This window comes from Lissotriton vulgaris, chromosome 3_1 (genome assembly GCF_964263255.1).
Source record: "Lissotriton vulgaris chromosome 3_1, aLisVul1.2, whole genome shotgun sequence".
Classification (NCBI taxonomy): Eukaryota; Metazoa; Chordata; class Amphibia; order Caudata; family Salamandridae; genus Lissotriton; species Lissotriton vulgaris.
The window spans coordinates 858,726,110-858,752,743 of NC_141689.1; the positions used below are offsets into that span (position 1 = coordinate 858,726,110).

At 44.6% G+C, this 26,634-nt stretch overlaps 1 protein-coding gene across 1 annotated transcript in view; it reads left to right on the top strand.

The window, feature by feature from the left end:
- The window catches only part of SLC35D2 (solute carrier family 35 member D2), a 374,942-nt gene that overhangs the window by 134,272 nt on the left and 214,036 nt on the right, over positions 1-26,634 (top strand). Inside the window, exon 3 of the mRNA XM_086961173.1 lies at positions 19,134-19,220. Within this exon, the coding sequence (XP_086817299.1) occupies positions 19,134-19,220 (87 nt within the window). The remainder of the gene's footprint in view (positions 1-19,133; positions 19,221-26,634) is intronic.

The following is a 26,634-nucleotide window of genomic DNA, read 5'->3' on the forward strand; positions in this document are numbered from 1 at the left end:
TCTAGGGCAGTAAAGACGGATATTAGCTGAATCACTTAGTAGAGCAGCATGTCTGTGAACTATTTTCGGGTTGACGTAGTAGAGCAACATTTCTATGTGCTTTAATTATCTTTTAAACACTCTACACTTCGAATTTTAGATAGTCTATCACCACAACTTATTTTGTACAATTGTGTGCTCATTATTGCAGTTCAGCACTGTCACCAGAACTCTTTTCACAGAGTAATTTACATCAATGTATACAAATGTTTAACATACTATGTCTATGTCTGAATATAAACCAGAATCCTCATAATTCGAACATATGGTCATGTTGTTACGTTTCATGTTATGTTTGTTTTTTGCTTCCTATATTTAATCCCATACAGACACATTCTTTTAGGTATCCGATAAATGTATTAAATTATGGTGTGACAGTTATACATTTTTGGACATTGAAGTCTTCACCTACGATTACCCCTGTCCAAATTTGCCTAGGGGTTCCACCTGTGGATTACTATGATTATGTTCATGCAAAAGAAAACTGCAAGTGCTCTTCCGAATATATTCTGACCCAACAGAGAACAAGTGACATTTGCAAGACAAAAAGATCCAAAGTTTCAGTTAACTTTGGCATCAATTTTTAAGCAGAAGATGACAATTCAGCTTGTAGGGCCTCATATCAAAGGTGGGCCTGTCGGAGACTTTTGTGGGGTCTACAGTAAAACTCTTTGGTAGGACCTTCTACAACCAATTTTGTGCAAGCTATGGAAAGGGATCCTTAATTGTTTAAAATGATGATTCATTTTAAACTTCAGATTTTTACTTTCTCCCAAAAATTCTTCATGAATTCCTTTCTCCTCTGCAACTCTGTCTCTTTCCTGCATACCTTATGTCAAGCTCTCTCTCCCCCTCGCTACACCTGTCCTTTACCATTTCCTGCGCCTCCTCTCTCTTGCCACTTCCACCTATATCTCTTTCTTTTTTACTTCACCACTCACCACTCACCTATGCTCTAGAAGTCCAATGTCACCCAAATGTTTTCCCCTCCTCCATGCTGGAACATCAAATTAGTTGGAAACAGCAAAATGAGGATTCCAAGTGCAAGGCTTTTCAGAGGGTCAACCAACATTATGTTTTGCCTTTTGTGCACACCCTATTATCTAGCAAAGAAGCCATTTAGGCCAAATGTCCCAGTCTGTCAAAAGTGGACACAACTTAAATGGCTGATTCCGAACAGATAATGTCAATCTATCTAAGAGCTTTCTATGTTGTTTGAAAGGGGAAAATAGAAAAAAAAACTTAAAACCCTTTAACTTACCTTTAATTAAACCCATCCAGTCTGAAACTCAGGAAGACCCCATGGGCTATTTCTTGCCACATATTTCCAGCTGTAATTCGCCGGGGGTCTGTTTCTTGCTGCAAGCTCACACCAGTTAAGACAAAAGACTGCAGGCATTCTCTAGCCAAAAGTCTGTGAATTCGCCTGAGATCCACTAATAATAGGCTGTGACTGGGCTTTTAGATCTGTAGAGGTCACTGGGCAGAACCCAGTGGAAGAGAAATAATTGTCGCAAACCATGTTGAAATTTTACATCTTTCCTCGTTAACTGTACAATTTAAAATAGTTTATCCCTCCTCGTTGAAGTATAACTTTTTTATTGAACTCTCACAAATAAAATAAGGATTTGCTTTTATACTATAGCCTTTAATACATTTTAATGTATTAAGTGTTTTTATTGTTTATATTTATGTGAGAGTAATTTATTGGGCAAAAAAAGTAAACATTGTTATGATTGTGTAGGATCCACGGGCTTCTACTTCTAACAGACATGATTTGCACTGACTATCGCGATAAAGGGGAAAGAACAAGCATAGCCAATAGGTCTCGCCTTTGGGACCTTATAAGTGTTCAGCCAGGCAAAAGTTGATGTTGTTGCACCAAGGATATTGTACTGCATAACGAAATACTTATAAGGTACCAAATGCGAGACCTATTGGCTATGCCAGTGCTTGTTTTAAATGCACTTCAGCCACTGGTTTTGGACCCCAAGCGCTACAGGATCTTGTTTTACGTCCCTGATTATAATAGGCATTGGGGGTTATCATAACAGACAGAGCGCGGGATTACCGCGAGGAAGGTCCTTCTCCCACCTGGCCGCCAAGACCTGGAACTCCCTCCCGACCGACCTGCGCCAGACCCAAGACCACCTCTCCTTCAGGAAGAAGCTGAAGACCTGGCTGTTCGAGCAGTAGCGGCTCCCCCCCCCCCCCCCCCCCCAGCGCCTTGAGACCCCACGGGTATGTAGCGCGCTTTATAAGTGTCACTGATTGATTGATTGATTGCATCCAGACAGTGCTACGCTTGGGTAATGTGTAAGAACCTGAATCAACTTTACAACTTCAGGCAATTGCTACTTCTGCACCACCACCAAAAGGCACAGGTAATTGAACGGTATATGTGTTTCTGACGAAAAACTAACCTGAAGTAATTGGTAAATAAATGCTCCTTTCGCCACCGTTCATCTAGTCTTCCTCCATCAGCCTTTTCTTTGTACTTATGCCTTTGTTGAAATGGGGTGACACTACCATCTTGTGGCAATATATTGAACTGCACTTACACCGTGTTATTTCCTTCATGAATGTCCCACTTGTCCTCTTTCTTCCTTCGTCTGTTTTGTGTTTTTAACTTACATTTCTCTTTTCCATGAAAATATTATATTTTTGTTAGAAAAGGCATTAAAGCATTTTGAGTATTCTCCAAAATGAAGTTTCGTCGGCCTGTTTTTACCTGGCTAACTTTAGTCATTGACGATTTTTTAATTGTATTTTTTAAACGAAGGCCTAGCAGACATTCATCCCTGATAACGGATAGTATAATCCACAATATAGGCCAATCAAGTACAATTCATGTGTCCATGAGTACTGCAATGACAACTGCCAGCCCATGTCTAAGGTCCACCTTCAAAGACTGGATGCGATGTAGGTGTGCTGATGGTATTTCAAGCTTGCCAGAGTAAAGAGCGACTTTTGCCAGTAGCAGCCACAGGGCCACTATGCGCAGAATAATGCATACCTGCCAACTCACACGGTGCCACCGTGTGTCACACGATTTGGGCTCCATTCACATGGTCACTCACTGAGGAGCCTAAATCACATGGTGGCAGAGAAAGCGAGCTGAAAGCCATTATAAACAGATGATTTCCAGTTTGTTTTCAGAGTCTCTTAGCAGCCGAAGTTCATGAAAGGTGTAAAAACAACCCAGGATATCTGTAACAGCCTCCATGACCCTTTGGGCCATATTATCAAGAACAGCGATAACATTATCGCCGCTTTACAGCAGGAAACTGCCGCTAAAGCGGCGATAAGGGGCTTGATAATATGCCCTTGTGAATTCCCATAGAAGCTCAGTGTCAACCTGGGCTTCAATGGGAATTCACAAGGGCATATTGTCAAGCCCCTTATCGCTGCTTTTGCTGCAATTTCCTGCTGCTAAAGCGGTGATAATGTTATCGCTGTTCTTGATAATATGGCCCTTTGTTTTCTGGTTGTTCAGAGGGGGTGGGGGGCCTGGTTAGGGGCAGAGTGCCTCTTAGTTAGCTCTCTGCACCAGGCCGCGCCCCCTCAAAGTAAATTGGCAGGTATGATAATATAGCTGAAAGGTGACAGGGATCTCCTTTAGAGGGTCAATGCTAGGATGAAAATACCACCAGGGGAAAAACCTCCTTTAGCATCTATGTAGCTCATGGATGATGATGTGGATTACATTGGTGATAATAGGCAAGGCATCAAACTCCCCGTCATCAGAAGGGAGAATAGAGTCAGGCGTGATAATAGGTTCAGAGGTACACCTAGCAACAGAAATGTAAAAATTCACAAGGAATGCTCTAAACCTATTGAGAAAAATGAGGGACAACATGTATTAAAAAGGGTGAGTTGGGTTCAACAAGAAATTAGAGAACGAAAAGCATTGTGATGCATTCACCTTTTCCAAGAATTTTCTTTAAATGCCAACAACGGGAACTGATTTTAGAGGAAGAAACTTTGCCACATCTTAGATTTGAAAGGTCGTGTGATTCCCAATGGAGTTACCAATATCTTAGATTGGATACTTTATATGCTCATTCCCTGCCTTCCATCAGGAACTCATGATGTCCATGAGATACCACAAAGAAGAAAACAAAGTTTGGTATTCTGAATGTCATGCAGTAATTTGGTGTCACGCTGACGCCACAAGCACTCATACCATCCGCCCCATACCGGGAGCTGTCGTTTACGTGTTTAAAGACAGACATGGGTGAACCCAAGAGGTCAAACCAGGTTTTCTGACCTAAGTCTTGAGAACACATTTGCCCCCCTAACTGACCTAAAAGCATGCGATTGACTGCAGCCAGTTTACACTAATTTTACAGAAAGTAGCATCATTCAGATCACATCAGTCTCTGACGCTGGTGATAGACCACAGCTAGCAAATCTAAATCAATCAGAGAGTAGCGGGACCAAGCCTACAGCGGAAATTAATGGTGAACCGGTTAGTTCCATATTATCTATTATTTCTTGGAATATTGCCGGCTTACCATCTAAGATTGTGTCAGTAGATTGGCTGTTGTGTTTCCGCCTCTGGCGTAACAGGCGTACATCGTCATTGCCCATGTGACCGCTGTTAATAAAGGACGTCACGTCCGCACGTACGCCAGTTGGCGACGGTGGAGTGAACAAGCAAGAAGCAATACGCGTCTCCGAGTGATTTGTGCTAGGACTTAGCAGCATATAGAGGTGCCCCCATCTAGAATAGTTCCGGGAGCACATCACCCCGGGAACACAACAACTGGCGATGAGGGTGGGCGTGCCCTCGCTGCGTGTGATTCTCTGATCACACGTTGTGCCGCGTGGCGGCCGTGAGCTACACTCCTGGCTGGCGGTGCTCGTGCCCGGCACTGCTCACGCTGTGCGGCCGGAGCCGCGGTGGTTCCCACGGCCGTGGACGACCCTGGAGGAGGCGCTCCTACACCAGAGGAGCGCGTCAGGTCAGGCGCTCTGGCCCCTCCGGCATGGCTGCTACTTCGCTCCGTTCATTTCCCCCACGGTGGGGTGTGGCGCCCGAGTGGCGCACAACGCATTGCTAGGCTCGGTGAGGCCCAGAACACTCTCTGACGCTCGCGCCCAAGCTCAGAGCCTCGAACACACGTGTCCCCAGGGTGGATCCTGACTCGTCGCACAGCGCAGAGCGGGGATGACGCGACGCTTGCGTAGAACTGGGCCCTGATGCACGCTCTGTGGGACGATTCTGGAACGTTCTTTCGTTCCTCACCACGTGGGCAGGGAACACCAGCCAACTCAAGAGGGGCCTGCACTCCGTCTCGTCTCGCCCGAAAAGGGGTTAAGCTACCCCACACGAGCAGGGGCCCCTGCGCCATCAAGCCTTGGCAGTGGACATTGCAGCCTCAAAGAGGGAATCGTAGAGCCAGCAAGCATTGGCAACTGCAAATAAGGGGCATTCCAACAACGCCTCATCTACGAAGACACTGAAGACTGTTTGGAGTGGAGTCACAACTGACAATCCCGCGATTAATGCACGAGATGGCCACGATACCCCCGATAGAGCCCTTTGTGATAGAAGGCTCCCCTTCTTCACTCGCGCCCAAATGGAAGGATTGGGTTGATCGCCTGATGATATTCTTTGAGGCCACAAAAGTACATAAGGACCAAAAGAGAGCCATGGTCCTTCATCTCGGAGGCAAGGATGTGCATCACATTGCCAAAACCTTAGTGGAGGTTACCCCAAAGAACCACCACACACTCATAAACGCCCTGAATGCCCACTTCGAGCCAATGGCTAACCAGGACTATGACCGTTTCGTGTTCAAACAGGCCAGACAGCTGCCAGAGGAATCACTGGACACCTATCACGCGCGCCTGAAAAACCTGGCATCAACATGCGGTTTTGCCGATGTCACGGAGGAAATCCGTGGTCAAATCATCCAAGGCTGCGCGTCAGTCAAACTGAGGGAAAGAATCCTCGAGGAGTCGGGCAAGTCGTTAGCGGACATACTAACACTAGGGCGCACAAAGGAGTTATCGAAGGCGCAGGCCGCCCACATGGAGGCCGCTCTCCAGGCTCCGGTAAAAGCAGAACCGGTCAACAAAGTAAGTGTAAAGTCACCAACAAAGTGAACTAAGAAAGGGACGGGGACAGCCTCGCCAGGGCCGCCAAAAATGTGTGGTTACTGTGGTGGACTACCGCACTCGGCGGCGGAGTGTCCGGCAAAAGGAAAGCGGTGCTCGGCATGTGGACGTTACAACCATTTTGAAAAAGTGTGCCGATCCAACCGGTATCACAAGCCCAGACAGGTGGTGAACGCAGTACACGAAGGAGATCCGAGTGATATGGATGATGATGAGGAAGAGGAGCGTACAGTACACAAAGTACATATGATTGGCACGGCGACCCGACCAGCGCGACGCCTGCCCCAGTGCTGGATCCACATTGGGTCTCATGAAGTCATGGCCGTGGTAGACACGGGTGCCACTATCAATCTGATGGATTCTGCTCTACACCAAACTCTATCTCCATCGCCAGTGCTCACCCCGTCAGCCATAACTGTGTTTGCGTGTGGACAAGACACACCACTCCGGATTCGGGGAAAATTCTGGACCACCATATCACATGGAGACCGATCGGTAACCACCAATGTGTTTGTATCCGAAGATGGCCAAGGCATGCTGCTAGGATGCCGGGCGGCAGAAGACCTGGGTGTAGTGACTTTCGCTTTTGGAGTCCATCATGAATCAATCCAACAACTACTGACGGAATTCGAAGAAGTATTCCAAGGAATTGGAAGGTTTAAGGGAAAGGAGGTGCACCTACACATTGATCGTACGGTCCAGCCAGTCGCCTTGCGACACCGCCGGATAGCGTTTCATTTACGTCCGTTGGTGGAAGAAGAACTTAAGAAACTGGAAATGGCGGGAATAATAGAAAGAGTCACAAGTCCCACCCCCTGGGTTTCACCGATAGTGGTCACCCGAAAACCCAAACAGCCGGGAGCGGTAAGGATATGCGTATACATGCGACTTCCTAACGTCGCAATCACGTCTGAACGACACATCACACCCACGATAGACGATTTGATAGGTGAAATGGCAGGGGCGAGTTGGTTCTCCAAGCTGGACTTGAGATCAGGCTATCACCAGCTAGTCTTAGACGAAGAGTCGCGAAACATCACCACCTTCTCGACCCACCTAGAGCTACGGAGGTACACTCGCCTCAGCTTCGGGATTTCCAGTGCGGCAGAGGTATTCCAAAATGTGATCCAGGAACTCATTGCGGACACCCCGGGTGTGATAAATGTCAGTGATGACATCATGATCCACGCCAAAACCATAGATTTACCCAAGTACTACGAAGATTGAGAGATGCTGGGCTCACATTGCACCGTGAAAAGTGCGAATTCCTAAAGAGGAAACTACAATTCTTCGGATATACTTTCTCAATTGATGGAGTCAACCCGGATCCCGAGAAAGTGAAGGACATCAAAGAAGCCGCTCCCCCCACAACGGTCACCGAAGTCTGAAGCTTCCTTGGAATGGTAAACTACTGCGGCAGATTCATTCGCGACTTGGCCAACCTGACACTACCGCTGAGAGAACTCACAAAGGAGGCCACTCCGTGGAGATGGGGCCCGGAACAAGACAAGGCTTTTTCGAGACATCAAGGAAACACTGTCCGAAGCAACTACCTTAGCCTTCCTTGACCCGAGAAAGTTAACCTTAGTGGCCGTGGACGCCGGCCCCACAGGACTAGGCGCCGTGTTGATGCAGAGACAGTGGGTGGAAGAAGACTGGATGCCGGTGGCGTATGCCAGCAGGTCGCTCACCGAAACGAAGCAAAGATATTCTCAGATTGAGAAGGAAGCGATAGCGATACACTGGGGATGTCGCCATTTTCATCTCTATGTTTATGGGAAGCCGTTTATAGTTGCCACGGACCACAAGCCGTTGGTAGCCTTATTCTCTGGAACGTCCTCGAAGCCCCCTCCACGAATTGAGAAATGGATGCTGCAACTCCAGAACTATAACTGTCGGGTAGAATACCAGCCGGATCCAAAAACCCAGCGGACTACCTCTCATGCCATCCTCGAGAGGCAACCAGAGAAGAGATGGAAGATGCAGCTGATACGGAGGAATATGTGAGATGCATTGCTGCTCGATCCTGTCCACTACCAATATCTATGGAGAAACTAGAGGAAGCAACCCAGAAGGATGAATGTCTCCAGAGAGCAATTGGCGCGGTGCGACATAGCAACTGGCACAAAACCAAGGAGGAGTGGAAAGTCCTGACCAATGAGGCGCAAAGAATCATAGACAGCCTGTATCATGTAAGAGAAGAGCTGAATGAGGACAGCACTGGGTGTCTACTGAGGGGTCATGGGCTGGTGATTCCCTCATCCCTGGCTGAACACGTTGTTCAACTGGCCCATGTCAGCCATCAAGGCATGGTCAAAACAAAGTCACACCTTTGCACCAAGGTGTGGTTCCCCCTGATGGACGACCTGGTTGAATCTATGGTCCGATCTTGTGCAGCCTGTCAAACAGCCGGAGAAGCACCTCGACCAGCCCCCATCATGACAGAACCCCGGCCAAAATGACCGTGGGATTGTGTCAGTCTTGACTTTGGTAGCCTCCCCGATGGTCGACACACCCTGTTAGCTATTGATGACCACTCTAAGTATCCTGAGGTCGAGATCATCTCCACACCCAGCGCTGCTGAGGTGATCCCCAAGCTGGAGAAAATAATGGCTGCTCACGGATTGATAAAGGAATTGAAGACTGACAAGGGCCCTCCCTTTCAAGGCCAAGAACTAGCTAACTATCTCAGGATCTTGGGAATCCAATATCGCCGAATCACTCCAAGGTGGCCACAGGCCAATGGCGAGGTAGAAAGATTCATGCAAACTCTCAACAAGGTAATTAGAATCGCGCACGACAAGGGGCAGTCCCTCAAACTGGTCCTATTCACATTTCTCCGGAGCTACCGCCAAACGCCTCACACCACCACGGGCGTTGCCCCAGCACACCTGCTCATGGGTCGAGTAATCATGGACTCCATTCCTCACCATCCTAAATGGCAGCCTGAAACTCCCCAGGAAGACCAAGTGGGGGCCCGGCGCAAGAAGACGCATGCTCAAGTAAGCCGACGACGAAGGGCCAAGCCATCCCAAATTGCTGTGGGAGACGCCGTGCTACTCAAGAATAGGATCACCAGTGGCAAATTCCGACTGCCCTATGAGCGACAACCGTGGATGGTGGTCCACGTCAAGGGAACCTGAATAGTTGCCACCAGAGGGAACGAGACTGTGACTAGAAATGTTTCGTATTTCAAGAAATACCAATCTGGGAACGCCAGGATACCTGTCTCCCCGGCCAGATCACCCGTCAGGGTCAGGGACAACGCCCGTGACTGCATAGAGGTATCCAGTCAAATGTGCGGACCTACAATCCCTGATGATGTGCCATCCCCATGCCAAGGAACAGGAGATGGAGGTTCTGACCATCAAGGGGACGAGCATGAGGGGGCCGGTGAAGAAATTCCCCCGAGTCCTATGGTAGCTGAAGGTCTAAGCAGAGGCGCAACTCAACGTGGACTGCGGAAGAATCCTGTGCTCTCCAGTCATTCGAGAGACTATTTCACGTAAGACTGTTCTGGTTATTTTACGTGATTTGGGAGTCCTTGCATTGTTATGAGCCGTGACAGGCTGTGAATGACACTTGAAGATGATAGTGTTTTTCTAATGACATTTTGTTTTTTTTATTGGTTGGGGAGGAATGTTGTATTTCCGCCTGTGGCGTAACAGGCGTACATCGTCATTGCCCATGTGGCCGCTGTTAATAAAGGACGTCACGTCCGCACGTACGCCAGTTGGCGACGGTGGAGTGAACGAGCAAGAAGCAATACGCGTCTCCGAGTGATTTGTGCTAGGCCTTAGCAGCATATAGAGGTGCCCCCATCTAGAATAGTTCAAGGAGCACATCACCCCGGGAACACAACAATTGGCCATCATTTATAGAGGGGTATGATATCTGCGCTTTTCAAGAAACATGGACACAGAACTTGATTTTCCGCCCAGGTTACCTGACGTTTAATAAACCAGCTATTGTAGGACAAAAAGGGAGACCTTCTGGGGGGCTTACCACCGGGTAAGGCAACAATCTGGATAAGAGGTAGAAGAGATTCCAACGGACAGCCACGATATTTTGGCTATTATAATACTTCCAAAATTTGACCGAGATGTACTAGTGATCAATGTATATGCGAGAGGGATGGTGGGTGAGAAACTTTTAACTACTGTCTCCCAGTTGGATACATGTATTGAGACCCATAGGGGGAAGAATCACATGGTAATTGCAGGTGATTTTAACTGTACTCTTGAGCCCCTTGGCGATGAAGACTGCGGTCTCAGTAGCGATGAGGATTCCAATTGGGGGATCCCCTTGCTAACTCTGCCACCTATAAAGAAATGGACCGAGGCGGCACTTCAGTTTAAAAGTTTACGCCTAGAGAAGGGTATAAGGGCCATAAATGGGAGATCACTGTCGGATAATATAGGCCAGCAAAGCTACAATAATGGGGTAAGAAGTACCTGAATTGACTATCTGCTTATTGATTTAGAACTATGGCCTCGACTTAAGGACATGATAACCCTTCAAAGAATTGAGAGGGATCACAATCCTCAATTGTTAATCTTAGTGATAAGGGGGCTAGACCTCCAGATGGAGCGGATAGAGACAGTGACCGCAGACGTAATATTGAATAATGATATGCGCAGGGTAAAATGGGCAACATTACTAGTAAATGACAACACCCTAGATCAGATGAAGATAGCTGTGCAAAACACACTAGCAGCCATCTCAAACCCAGATATACATGTTAATATCAACACTGTGATTTCAAAGGTCCATGAGGAGCTATTTGTTAAACTTAAAACCTTCTTTATTAAGAACAAACAATCTAACAGCCTCTAAGTTCATAAGTCAGCTAAATGGTATAACAAGGATTGCAGAGTCACATATAAGTATCTCACCCAAGATATCAGAAAAAAAACAATAGAGGAGGTTAGAATTGCACGGACGGCTTATAAAAAAGCCCAATGTGTAGCCAAAAAGGCCTATGAGGAACAAAGGTGGAATGAACTTCTGCAAGCATGCAACGGAAAAGACATGCAGAAATTTTGGCAGACAGTAAAATGGGGAAGTGGTGAAATTTGGCAAGCCGCAGTTAATAACGTAGCTCTAGAACACTGGGTTTAGTACTTCCAGGCTCAATTTGCTGCCACCCCAGAAATCTCTATGAATCATCTTGAAATTGTCCCCAACACTATATTGATTTTTGGGATAGGGCAGATTGAAAATGTCCTGGATGTAATCCCAATCGGAAGGGCCGCTGGCCTGGAATTGCATCCCGGCTGATTTATTTAGAAATGACAAAACAAACTGGCTTAAATACCTTCATATATTAGTCAATGCCATAGCCAGAGTAGCTCATATCCCGGAATGATGGTGCGGAGCAGAAATAATACCAATATATAAACAAGCATTTACAATGCAATGGTCTTGGCATTATTAAAGGTAGAGCTATTGGGATTGTTCATGACATTTTTTTTCTTTTTTTTCAAAAAACATAAATAAATGGTATTGTCATTTACAATGGCAATAGGTGAGCATTAGAGAGTAGTAGAGAGTATTTGCGGACACAGAGCCACACACACAGACAGAGCCGTACACACACACACACACACACACACACAGAGCCGTGCACACACACTCACACAGACAGAGCCGCACACACAGAGCCGCACACACACACACACAGAGCCACACACACACACAAACAGAGCCACGCACACACACACACACACACACACACGGAGCGCGCGCACACACACAGAGCCATGCGCACACAAAGACAGAGCCACACACACACAGCCACGCACACACAGCCAGAGCCACGCGCACACACAGAGAGCCACGCGCACACACAGAGAGCCACGCGCACACACAGAGAGCCACGCGCACACACAGAGAGCCACGCGCACACAAAGAGAGCCACGCACACACACAGAGAACCACGCGCACACACAGAGAGCCACGTGCACACACAGAGAGCCACGCGCACACACAGAGAGCTATGCGCACACACAGACAGAGCCACGCGCACACACAGACAGAGCCACGCGCACACACAGACAGACCCACGCGCACACACAGACAGAGCCACGTGCACACACAGACAGAGCAACGCGCACACACAGACAGAGCCACGTGCACACACAGACAGAGCCACGTGCACACACACATACAGAGCCACCCACACAGTCATTCACATAGAGCCACCCACACCCATACACAGAGCCACCCACACACACAGCCACCTACACACACACACACACACACACACACACACACACACACACACACACACACACACACACACACACACACACACACAGAGCCACCCACACATAGAGCCACCCACACATAGAGCCACCTACAAAAAAGCTGCACACACAGACAGACAGAGCCACACAGACAGACAGAGCCACACAAACAGACAGATTTAAATTAAGGCAAATTTAGAACGGTGTCAGCTGTGAGAGTCCTCCGTAGAAGAAACTCCAACATGGGTCAAGTGGCATAAAGCCACACTAACCAAAGCAGAGATCTGTACCTCAAGGTGTCCTAAGTCAGAATATCAACTATTCCTCACCACATTACATCATAGCATCAGTCGTATCCAAAGGACGTTCCACAAACTGTAAGCAGTAAATTTCCATACTATCAGAACACACTGGTTTCTATAAACCGCCTTGCTGTTCTCATAAATCGTTACTCCAGCCGTCTTCTGTCTCGTCTCCTTGTCCCATGATAATTCTCCTCCCATCTTATCGCATTTTTTCATACCAGTTGCAGCTTTACATACCTCCTCATCTACTAAGAACAAAGATTCTCTCACTAACAAAGTCTTGTCCACCTGCAGTGGGAATACAAAATGCATGCAACATTTCTCCAAGAAATCTGTTAACTTAAGACTAAGGGGCATATTATCAAGCCTGTGCGCTAAAATTATCGCCGCTTTATCGGCCGAAAACGGCCGATAAAGCGGCGATAATGGGCTTGATAATATGCTCTGTGGAATTCCAATCGAAGCCCATGTTAGATGTCTTCACATCTAACATGGGCTTCGATTGGATTTCCATAGAGCATATTATCAAGCCCATTATCGCCGCTTTATCGGCCGTTTTCGGCCGATAAAGCGGCGATAATTTTAGCGCACAGGCTTGATAATATGCCCCCTAGTCTTGACACACATCACTTATGTGCCCAAAATCATTTCTTCAGATAACAGTAATGTGCTTCCTTCACAGTGCCTTACAAATGGAAGGCATTTTCCATGTTGAATTTCTATATGCAGACCAGCTTTTTTGTGGTTTCACTCTAAGCATATAAATAGTTCATGTGTTGTGCTGTTAACTATTCTATGTCTACAAAACACATATGTTTATATGCCCACTGTTTTCTACAAAAACATGTTTATATGCCCATTCAAGATGCGGATTTGCTCCATGATATGTTGTATTGAAAATCTTGGACCGAAAGTTCTGAAGAGGCCTAATGGTGGTAAATACAACGGAAAAGATAGATGCCAGTGCGTGCTAGAGGTTGGGGGGGGGGATGACAGACTGAAGATGGAGCTATGGAAAGGGTGGAGAGATGCAAACATTGAGTTGAGAATGAGGTAGATATGAGAGGGGAACAAAAGGGATAGAGAATAGTGGATGACATAGATAGAAAGGGAGACAGTGAAAATGGAGTTGAGGGGAGCCCAGAGAGACTGAGATGGAACTATGAGTGATATAAACAGTGCAAGTCAAATATATTGTTAAATAGTCAAAAGGCAGCACTGCTTCAATGACACTACACGCCTTCCTGCGAATACTGACCCTAGGTTCTGCAACACAAGGCTAGATATCCAGCAAAGCACTATATTTTTTCAAAATGTGCACACATATTCAGTAGGCAAAAATGGGTCATTACGCAACTGTAAGTTAATAAATATTTAGATAGACAAATCATTATTAGGCAGTATAATAGTTTCCAAAGAGAAAGAAGAGTTATTAAGCAGTAGAGATTGCTGCTGTGGGCAATAATGAATGATGGGCCCGAGATAGAGTTACAGGCCTGAACCATCGACAAGGGTGTGTAACCATGATAACCGGCTTTCACAACTGTTATAGCCCGAGGACTCTAAGGAGATCACAACATTCGACCCAGTGTGGGTAAAATGTAATACATTTTAAAGAAGAAGAAATACGAACACTGGTACTCTCTTGAGGATTACAATATCAATTTGTAAACGCAATGAACTGAATTGAAAAAAGTAAAAAAAAGTCACCTACATTTCCACAACTTGCCATCTCGGTTCTCAAACAATGAGACGGCCTATTCAAAGGTGAGTGTGCACTGAAGAGTACTCCAACCCGCTGAAAGGTGAGCACACGCATCTGTGAGCACATGACCCTTCAACGGGTAAGGTGTCCTGGGTTAGTGCATGTAAACCCGCTAGGTAATTTTCAACGAAAAGGTAAAACTACCTCATTGAGAACGAACAGCGTGTGTTCATTCATAGCTTCTCTGGTGTTTAGTCAAGTACAGACAACACAGAGGGTGCCTGCTAACGGAAAGGCAGGAGGTAGCTGTGCAGAGCGACACTTGGCAAGGACCGCTGGCTCCACCACGCACAGTGACTGCATCGCGCCAAATCGCAGCGATTTCCTGCAGCAAACAATCCAACAAAAACAAGCATCGGAGAAGCCGACGTTTACGGCAAAAGCATGCTCGCAGCGCAACAAAGGTGAATCAATAAGGGGCGTGTGGCGGGCTGTTTGCAAGCTCGAGATAAGCCACGGCAAGCAAGCGAGAATAAAAGCCTATTCCCCAGCATTTCCGAAGGATACCTGACTCAGCTGGCATGGAATACCTCATTTAGCTGCTGGGATGTGCCTCGATGTCAGAGCAACCCGAGTCGTTTTCAAGTACCGCAAGCAGATAATTATGGCTTTATAAAACAAAGAGGGTGAGTTTATGCCTCCAGGCTGGAAAAAAACAAAACAGGACCATATGGTTGTCAGACATGATTAAAAGGCTTGCCTCTCGTCCCATCCCCTCATCGTCTCACATGCGAGTCGGGCACATGACGGGGTTAGGCCCGCTGGAGCCAAGTTCAGGCCTGGACTCGGATAATCCGTAAAACAAGACAAGTTTCTTGAACATGCTTACCGCTTTCTCAGCAGAACCCGGCCCCTGATACGAAGACTCTTCTCCTTCTGCTGCCTCTTGGGAACCAGATGGCGCGAGCACCCGCTGCCTATGGTACCACGCCAGCTCTCCAAGAGTTGTGAAACAGCGCAAGCTTCCACTACAGCACACAGCTGCGAGCCAGGGGACGACTGCACGAGCTCTCGACGTGCGTGTGCGCGCGCTCGGTCGTCCCAGCATCTGCAGACATGATGAACTTGAAAGATGCTAGCTGCATTTCATGTTTTCAACTTGAATAACGTCATTGTGTGTTTTTTATAATTAAGGCAAGAGGCCCCTTCTCAAACAGAATACTTTAAAAAAACGCTGGACTTAAAAGCGACTCGCAGCAGGTAAGAGACTCGGCGTGCATTAGTGGCCGAAGGACAGACGTGTTCTTGAAGGAGAGCCATGTTGTTGGTGCCAACCTCCGTTATCCTTCTCCGTTGGGCTGTTGCTGTTGCCCCACTCGCCGGAAGTGGAGGACCGCGGGCTCTAGTGCCCTGATCTCGGGTTCAGTCAAGATCGCCGGGCACCCGGGAGATATGTTCAAACTTTTTAGTGCCGGAGGCGAGTGCATTCTGCACTAGTTGGAGCCTCCTTCGTCACACTAAATGGGATGTCAGAGCATTATCGACAACAATAGCAACACTACTATAGCATCAAAGTCAGATGGCTTCCAGAGTATACTTCATACTATTTCTGCCATTATGGATGTGGGCCTCGTAGGGTATAACTGGGCTTTTATGGTTGTACTTCAAAGAGAGAAAATGCCAGGTCAACAAGGGGGAGTACACGAATGCAGTGGTGGCCGGAGCGCATGCGCGGTGGCGAAAATTACAGTTCTAACGCAGATGCAGTCGGCAACATTTTCTCATCCAATGGTAACTCCAACAGATTATCTGTTTTTGCGTGTACTCTACCCATTACCACTGATATACTAAATTTACTCTTGATAAAAATAAATCTACCCCGGTTTCCAGAATGAACAAGAACAAGTAAAACAAGACCAAGACGATCCTCACCGGCAGACGAGAAAAAAAAAATGGCGCCTGCCAGCTTCCGAATTTTTCGGATTCGGGGGCGTGGTTTTGCTGTTTTGAGTGACAGACAACGTCACTGTCTAAAGAACAGCAAAACTTACGCCCCCAAATCCGAAAAAGACGGGGCTAAATCGGAGTGATGCATCTCTCCAATGGCTGGCCTCCGTTTAGGAAGCCAGCCAATGGAGGAGAGACAGGGCAGGGAGGCGGGTTCTAAAGCCCTTCTAAGTAACATTAAATCTCCGGTCCGGAAGCTGCGCTTTGCGCAGCTTATAGGTCCCTCGACCTAAAAAGGGGACCGCACCAGCCCAAATAATTATAGGCCAATACGTTTATTTGATACAACTCAAAAGATTATGGCCTGGCTCGTGCTGAGCAGAATTAGCATATGGATAGGCGAACATGATAGTCTATCTACCTTGCAAGCAGGTTTTCGCCCCCATGTTAGTACCAATGACCAAGTCTTCAGGTTTATGATGATTTACTGGAGTAATGTAATTATTTCTGGGGGAACACTATATGCAGCATTTGTAGATTTAAAATCAGCATTTGACTCGGTCCCCCAAAATAAATTGTGTGAGTCATTAAAGGAATTAGGGATACCGCCAGAACTCTTACACTTTATTGTTAGACTGCACGAGTCAAACTATGCCCAGGGACGAGCGGTCTCACTGGGACAATTAACCGATCGTTTCACTGTAAGAAAGGGGGTCCGACAAGGGTGCGTACTGGCCCCCACTCTATTTTCATTGTTTATTAAAAGGGGCGTTACCTACTTTTCTACACCCCCAAAGACGCACCTATACTATCCGTCTCGAAGGTTCCACTACTGATGTTTGCAGACAACACTCTAATACTGTCCAAAACCAAAATAGGTCTGCAACGAGCCCTGGACAGATTTACGGTCTTCTGCAATGACCACAAGCTAGTAGTAAATGTAGACAAAACGAAGTTTATGGTTCTACACAGACACAAAATAGTGAAAGGAAGAGTAGCTATGAATAATGCACTCTTGGAACAAACCGACACCTTCACATATTTGGTGGTTATTCTGGGAAAGAGGTTAAATTGGAAACCTCAGATAGATCTACTGGCCCTTAGGCATGTCCGGCAGTCCTATTGAAAGAGCATCGACTCTCTCACACTAAACTGGTAGGCCCCACAATAACGATTTATAATGCTAAGACCATGGCATCAATACTATATGGTGCAGAGCTCTGGGGCTTTGAAATAAGTTCCTAAGATCTCTAACTGGCCTTCCACAATTTACCCCCTCAAACCACTGCTTTTAGATTTGGATGCACTGCACTTGAGGAGATTGCTCACTTCAGACCCATAGCATATTGGAGAAGGCTCTGGACTACGCCAGAGCTTTTACCATATACAAATGCACTAAAATATATAAGAGAAATAGACTTGTAATGTAGAGTTAAATGGTTACAGAAGATCAAGTGTTCACTGGGTGACATGGGACTTAGCCATTTGTGGGAGGATCCAGAGGGTAGTTCCTTCCCTTCAAAAAATGATTATAAGGTAGCATATTGGAATATGGCTAACCTTAATTCTATTTTAATGGTCCAAGATAACTCCCTTACCGGCTTATTCATGGAGCATAAGTATGAAACCAGGTTCGAAGCATATTGGGATTTTATTAAGTGCTATATATCTTATCTGGGGAGCCTCAGATGCCCACCAATCCTGCATTAATAATTATCTATCATGTTGGTGTTTACAACCACGTGTAATATGGAAAACTGCGGGGATTACTTGTATATCACTATCAAAGGATAACATTTTTTTTTTATTCGAAATATTTTTTGCATATTTATTTTGTACTCCAAATCTTTTTAAACGTGATATTGTCTTTAGAATTCTAATTTTAACCTTTTGTATGTATTGCAATGTGTCTTTAATGATTGAGAAATATCGCAATAAAAACTAACTGAACTGAACAGAAGTTAGAATGTATTTGGTTACATTTTAAGACACCTAATTAAAAGATGGCCACTGCAGATGAGTACTCATTTACAGCAACCATAAAAGGCAAACAAAAATTGATAAAGGGAATGGGTTTTACAGGCAAGTACTTTTGGCCTCAATGCCAGTTACAACCTTCCATCTAGTTACCACCTGCTTACCAATTCATGGTAATTTGTGAGTGTTAAAAGTAGTTTTTGCAACCATTTGTGAATTGCAAATGTTTGATACATCACATTTGTGAGTCTCTATTTGGTCATTACTTTTATAACATGTCACAAAATTGCAATTTGGTTGGTTCAATATGCAACGTTTGTCACTTTCGCCCCTCTGTACACACCATTATGGTGTTTTTGCTGTTGCAAACCAGTGTGGGATTGATTTGAGATTTGCAAAATGTTCATTCAACGGGTCCTAACTTTCATATCTTTGCAGCGTTTTTCTGAAAAATATATAGGTCTCAATACCCTAAAGCCTCCTCTGCCAGCAAGCAGTGATTGTTTTGATTTCTTGAAGTGTGATCAGTTTCTGTGTCAGCACACCATTCACAATTATATTTTGCATGAGTATTAAAACTTGAATGGATGTCTTTTGCTTGAACTATAAAGCAGGTTTTTAGCTTTTCTCATTTAACCAGTCTAAGTAATTAGTTCCCCTGGTTCCCCTAAATCTGTTTTTTCAACATGCAAGATATCTCTGAAGGGCTGTTGTATTTCATGCTTGTTATCTATTGCATTATATTTATTGCGTTTTTTGAATTTGTGCTTTTTGATTACATTTTAGATGGGAGTCACAATAATGATACTGTATTTGGGGAAACTGAAACGGATAATCAGCTTTCCTGATTTTGATAGGGGAATCCCCAAAAAGGTATGTACCAGTGGTTAATTTGTTGGATGAAATATTTCGGCCTTCACTGTTAACTAATTGGAACAGGTTTGCTGAAAAAAACATTATCAGTCTGCTTTAGGGAATCAGCCAGATATAAATATTCTAATTTATGAAATATCAAAACGTTTAAATTCCGTATTAAGCAGTTAGCCCAGCAATCTTTGGGAAATGTAAAAAGTTTAAAGCTGATACAGATTATTTGTAAACCAAAAAAAGTTACATTGCCCGGACTGCTAGTCCATGATATAACAAAATGTATGAAACATTGCTTTATGTCTTAGATTTATTCTCGTTAGATGTTTATCTCTGCAGGGCAAGTGTATAATGCCTCTGCTTTAGGTACAACATCATTTGAGTGAAACTATGTATTTTATTGTGTGTATATACTATACAGGTCGTTGCTTCCAAGTACAAAACCAAGCGTGTCGTCTTACCTGTATAGGAACTCCATTTTGACTTACTTATAATCAACAAATCAATTCCTTTGACTCGTCCCAAACAATTATTCAAGGGTCCAATAAGAACAGAATATTTGTGAGAGTTTCTTCTCAAAAAGACTATATTAGGGGAAGTGTGAGTCCTGTGCTTTAAATTAAGACTCCTCTAGACCCAATTGCTCAAATACTATTGGACAAATTATGACCAAATTTCACCAATGGAGTTTAACCGTAGTATATTTATTTCACAAAATTATGAAATGTGTTTATTTGTAAGATTTCCAAAAGTGAGCTCTCCATTCAACCTTGGCGACATTTGAATATTTACATTTCAGGATACAATATTGATGGGTGTATTAAAATCTCCATGGACATACATTGAACTGGACCACTTGATAAGTGTTCATTACAAAATACAAGCCAATGCTCAATGTCTGTGTAGTGTTGGGATATGCAGTTGTGTGGCCTTTAGTTTTGTGTTATGCAACACATGCAGAACCTCTATTTTTGTCCATCCTCTCCTGTCCTATCTTCTCCTGTCTTCCATCTCCATTTTAGTCTCTTGCTCTTGTTTCTTTATTTCCCCTACCTGGTTCAACTATCTTGAAGGGACTGTGTATAGTTTTTTCGGTTCATAATTCATATTCCATAAATCTACATAGTAGATACTGTAATGCATATAGTGAGAAGTGTTCCCATTGCTCCATTCCTTCGAAAGCTTTCTCCTTCTCCTTCTGTTTCTCTCCTTTGAGATCATATATTTCCCCTCCCCTCTCCCGTCTTCTTTATTCTGTCCTCCCTTTCTCTTCCTCATCTTCTCCCTCACTCTTTCTTACTGGGGCTGAGGGGACTCAGTTCCTTGTACGTATTTACTGACACCGAGCCGGGACTTGCAACGGTCTAGACCTTGTTACTGAAAATCGAGAATTGGACCCATTTACTAATTGTGGTCTGCCGATCACATACTTATACCATTATTTTAGATTCATATCTGTTTGTTTTGCTCCAGGCTACTTTCTTCTTTTTTGCTGACAAGCTATTATTACAATATACTTATTTAGTTGTGCTGTGAATCTAAATATGCCATGGTTTAGCTGGAATCCTTTAGTCTCCAAATTAATATTGTCCCCCATGTCTCCTTACCTCGTTTTCCCTGCTTAGATTGCAATCAGAGAAATTGTGCCCGCTATCTTGATCAACATATACCTAGGCCCTTATTATCAGAATAGAGCCACTGAAACACACTGCCTGAGAACATGGTCAAACCTGCAAACATTAGACAACTATATTGGTGGTACTGTTTAAAGTGTTATATTTTAATATTGAACATAGCTATACAACTGCACCTGCATCCTAACCTACAGCACCACATATACACAGTATCCTAATACTGATACCCACTACAAACTGTATCTCATTTCTATCCTTAATCCCACTTTGTTTTTCCAGTACTAGGATCTACAAAGAGCTGTAACATTAGACATCAATTTAATTGTATACCCCCCAACCTTGCCCAACAGCACACTTTTGCTATTTCTTGACTGAGACATATGTATATTTTCTTCAGTCTCTGATAATCTTAACGTGGAGCATCCGCTGGTATTTGAGTACTGATGGCAACAGCCATGCCAATGAATCTCATTGCCACCTTTAAACACCCACTGATATTCCTTAATTTGAGTAAGCACAGCTATTCAATTGTACATCAGTCCTTACTTCAGCGTGCGTTGTTTTTCAAGAATAGGTGGACTAGATTATGAGAAGACTAGATTATTTGGCAAGAGTCTTTAGATCAGTGGAAAAGGAAAGACAGAGTAGGAGAAACAGAGCATCAGAGAAGTAACAATTCACATTTGGCTGCTAAAAGGTCTAGAAAGGTGGTAGCATGTAGAGAGTTCTTGACAACAAATGCTACATTTATGCCAGTCGTCATGGCAGGGTGGTTTCATATTAAGATATGGTATCCTTGTGGTAACTCTTTGTGTAGCATGAGGACTGCACCCTATTCTTGCAGGGTTTCTGTTATTGTATGTATTTATTTTATTCAAGAGCAACAGAGCACATTTCAAAGAACAGAGTAACATGTGCATCAACAGTGGCCATCTGTGACTGCATTCATATTATTTTAACAAATGTCGTTCACAGATGGCTGATGTGGCTGTGCAAACATCCACAGTGGCCATCTTTGAATGCATTTATAATGTTTCTATGAATCCAGTCAAAAAGACCACTATGAATCCACACACATCCAGGTGGCCATCTTTGAATAGGTTTATTAAAATAATACCGATCATTCTTAGGTGTCCGCTGCACATGCACATCACGGGTGACCATCTTGAAATGGTCAAAAACATTTTAAGATGGGCACCCAGCAAAAGCACTAAAAGTTTTTTTTAAAAACGTTGGAGAGAGGCTTGGAAGTAATTGAGAAACGGGGTAGGGAAAATATTAAAATCCGCAGAAAGGGGGCAAGGCAAAGGAAATGATGGACATACATGTTGGAGAAAACTGAAAGGGGATTCAGCACTCCGTGGAGAGAGCAAGAAAAAACATGCACTTCCATAGAGTGCTTAAAGTAAAAGAAAAAAGGAGTTCCATGCATGCAAGCAACGTCAGGCTGTGGAAGGATATAAGTCACTCAATCAGAGCTCTGTCAGCCTGAAATGCTTATTTCTGAGATAAATGAACACATAGGGAGGAAAGACACTGGATCTAGTGGAGACAGCTGAGACAGTCGACAAAGCCATCCAATCATGAAAAAAGAGTTGACCCAAGCCTAGTTTATGTATATTGGAAACAAAAGATCTGGTCAAGAGACAGTTAAAACTGTTTGTATCTGAGACCTACAAATGAAGGGTAAACAACTCTGAAGCGAAAGTCTAAGCTTCATTATAAATAAATCCATGTGTTTTCAGCTCTGGTTCCGGACTTACTGCAAGCTCTTTGCTTCTCTGATTTGATGACAGTATACGTACTGCATTAACAATAATACAATTAGGAATTAGTTTATTATTTCTCTTTATCCCAAGGCCAAAAGAAGTAAAACAAACGTTCTGGTAATGTTCACTTAGATTAATTTTAAAAAGACAAAAGCAGTCATGTTTAAGTTTACTTCGTCCAGCAACGCTTTCAAACCCAAAATGCAAAATACCATATATATAGAATCTCTAGAAGCTAAATAACATAAAATAAATTTCAGCAGCACCAACTCAATATATTTCATTTGTCAACCACAGTGTTGAAACACAGCACAGCACTTTGATAAAATAAATAGTCCCTTTATTCGTACATATTATTTGAAAAAATATTTGATTATAAAGAGTTAATCTAAAATCTTTTGATATAATGATGTCAATTATCTCCGAAGAAATTGTTTGATATCTAAACAATCATAGTTCAACCTGAATGGCATCTTCATGAGAAAATAGGCAACGAGCTATGGAGGGTTGTCTCCGTGATCTGAAACCCCTGTAAAGCATTTTGAGCTCAAAAGAACCACTCAAATCGCTTAGGGAACCCCCCCTCCCCCATGCTGAGATTACAATACCCCTGGAACAAAGTCTGGATAATGTGGTACAAAGTTGAACTACAAGTAATCAGGCGTATTGTAGAGAAATACCTGGATCGACTGGTGTATCAGAATCTAGGAATCGGATTGTGAATGGCCCCGAAGGTGGCAGTAAATCCCGCCGTCTCTAAAGCAGCGGCTTCCCGAAAGCTACGTGGAGAGACTTTGGCAGACCCGAGTGCACCGGAGCAGTCCCCGGGGTGCCTTCAGCAGATTCTCTCGCCCGAAACGCCAGCGGTGAGGAGGGGAAGAGGCTGAGCAACTGGAAAGAATTGTCCGGCCGTCCCATTGGTGGCTGAACAACTCTTACGAACGAAGAAACTGCAGGCTGGAGCAGCAGTAGCAAGCGGCGAGAATGGCAGCGAGAAAGGCGGTGAGAAGCGCGGGCAAAACAAGGAGGTGAGTTTGGTCGAGACCCGGGAGGAGACTCAGGGTAGCCCAGACGCAGGGATCGTAGAGGGCATTACTCCGACTCAAGGACAAGGAAAGGTGGTGGAGGGTGAGGTTCCCCACCACCCTCTAGTGGATATTGGAGGAAAAGGGAATGCTTCAGCGGTAATAACTGAGAAAAACATTGTATCAGAAGTGGTAAATGTTCCATTGCCACCCCCCATTCCCCCCCCCCCCCCAACTGTGTTTGGATGCTGTAGAGGCAGTGGGCATAAGTAAAAATGGCAATGATGGCAATGAGGGCATTGATGGCAAATAGGACAAGGGAGGATCGCCACGAGAAGGGTAGAATGTAAATGGAGGGCAGCCTTCAACCTCTGTGCCGGAGATGAAGTGACTATGGCTACAGACCTGCTAACTGATAAGAATAGAGCTGAACTGGATAAAGAACCCAGCGACTGTTTCTTTTCTGTTTCATTGGGGGCAGAGTGGTCGGATGATGCTTCTGAGTGCATCAACAGGGGACAGCAGTTTAGATTTGGATCCTGAGGATAGCGACCTAGACCACCCCATAACAGCAAAAAAATCTACTGCCAGTACTTCTACTCTAGGCCGGGGGAGGAAGGACGTGAAATGGGTCTATTCATCTGCTACCCCGCTATCATGGCCACTTTCGGGTAAATCCCTGGTGGAAACTAATGTGTCTTCCCCTACATTGGATATAATTCACCAGGCTATCCTCTCTCACAGCGAAGAAACGCGCCAAGATAGCCGTAAAGCGCAGGCGGTAATGAGGAAAATGCAGGGGGTTGTCCGGAAGCTCTCTAAGGCCTGTACAAATATAGGGGAGAGGGTGACGAATCTTGAGGAGAGAATTGTGTCAACTGAAGCAGAAGCGGTAAGCACTTAAACTCTGGTGGAGGCTCAAGGGAGACAAATCAAAGATATCCAGTGGAAGCTGGAGGAATTTGAGAACAGACAAAGGAGGAATAACCTCAGGGTGTTGGGGGTCCTGGAGGGTTTGGGAGGGTCCGACACCATGGCATATATAGTTGATCTCTTCAAGGCCGCTTTTCTCGAGCTGTCAGAGTGGAATTGGGCAGCAGAAGTACAAAGAGCACATCGCACCCCTTTTAAATTATGGGCACAAGCAAATGAGGGTGATAAACCGTGGGCTATATTAGTGCTTCTTGGTAATTTCCTCCTGCTGCAAGCAATTTCAGACAAGGCTAGGCAGGAAGCAAAAAGATCAAGCAGAGGGGTTTCGTTCTTTGTGCAACCCAACTTCTGCCATTCAATGGTAGAAAGGAACTGAAGGCTGAGACAGCCTATAAAACCATTTCAGGAGAAAAATATCCAGATCTATCTTATCAACCCGGCACAACTCAAGGTGATCCATCAGGGGCACAAGCGGTATTTCTCATCCGAGATAAAAGCAAGAGAATACCTGGACTCTGTGGACAAATAAAGTTAATTTGGTGTAATTAAGAGTGAAAATGGAAAATAATGTATTTATGGCTGGACATAAAGGGATTTAGGAGTAGGGGAAGGTAGGGGGGACCATGGGGGTGCTGTGGAGAAAGGTTGTTACTGTACAAAAGAGTGGTTCAAGAGCTATTTTGAGAGGAGTAAGGGGGTAATGTAAATTTTTTTGGGCTGGGTATTGAAGGACCCTGGCCACTAGCGCTGCATTCATCACATGCACAGACTATGGTCTGAGCGCTTCAATAGGGTGGTGGAAGAGCACGAGGTAGGGGGTAGGGGTAGAGAGGGGGTGGTGGGTGGGGGGGATGGGGTTAGTGGGCGGCTGCATGGCGCAGGGAAGGTAGGAAAAGAAAAAAGGGGAAAAATACCTAGTACTACCCTATTTTTGGGGTTTTCAGGCTTTCTGTACAAAACAGTTGAATGGGCCGATTTAAAGGAGATGTGACAATCCAGTAAAGAGCAAGCATTGGAAATGCAATAGGTCTCGCATTTGTTCGTGTTGGATCTATTGGCATTGTAAATGGCAATGTTTTTTACGTATGTGTTATGGAGTGTATTTATGTGGTGTTGTGGAATTATGTGGGTTGGACTGGATTAGTGGTGTAACTGTGTGGTGTAGAATTGTGTGGATTGGATTTGTGCATTGGAATGATGTGGCATGGTGTGCTGTGGAATTATGTGGATAATAATTATGTGGTATTGAGTGCACTGGAATTATGTGGAGTAAGATTGTGTGTTTTAAAGTGTAATCATGTGGAATGGTATTTTGTGTTGTGGAGTGGTAGGTGTTTGAGTTTAATGCCTTCCATGGCACAAAACGCCTATAAATAATATTTTTTAAATTACATAATACATCATGTAAGCCTCGAAACATTAATGTACTTGGTAAAGATATGCCCTCACCACCTTAATGAAAAAAAGATTTCCAATGTGTGTCTTATTATGTAGAAACTTGCACAGCATGCTCATTGCTTAGCAAGTTGAGGGGGGCAGCTGCAAGCGTTTTGTAAAAATTAGATGGACTAGGTTTAGGTTAGAGGTAACAATGCACTATTATATTTTTACCTTCCCACCTCTCAGTCTAGGTTTCTTCACAAGGAATAAAAAAAAATCCTGGGAAAAACAATCCCTTACTCTAAACCTCTTTAAACCACTGAAGTGTGTTGCTGTCCCGGCACCTAAATTTGCACAGCCAGCATTTGTGAGCACTAGCTTTAGTCTCAAACTCTGAGGTGGCTTGATTTATTAAGTCATGTCTCGGTCCAAATCCCCAAGGAATACACATGTTCATGCACCTGCCACTATATACAACTCTGTGGAGAAGCATTCGCATTGTAATAAACTTCAGAAAATACTGAGTATATGACTATCGAGATCTCGGTTGACAAACTAAAAAATGACCTTTTTTGCCCACTCAAATAAAGATTTCATGCACAAAAAGTTTCTGAATTGGGCTCCTGTTCTACAATCTAAACTAGTATTTGTTCTTGTCACAGTTTATATGAGTGTGCAT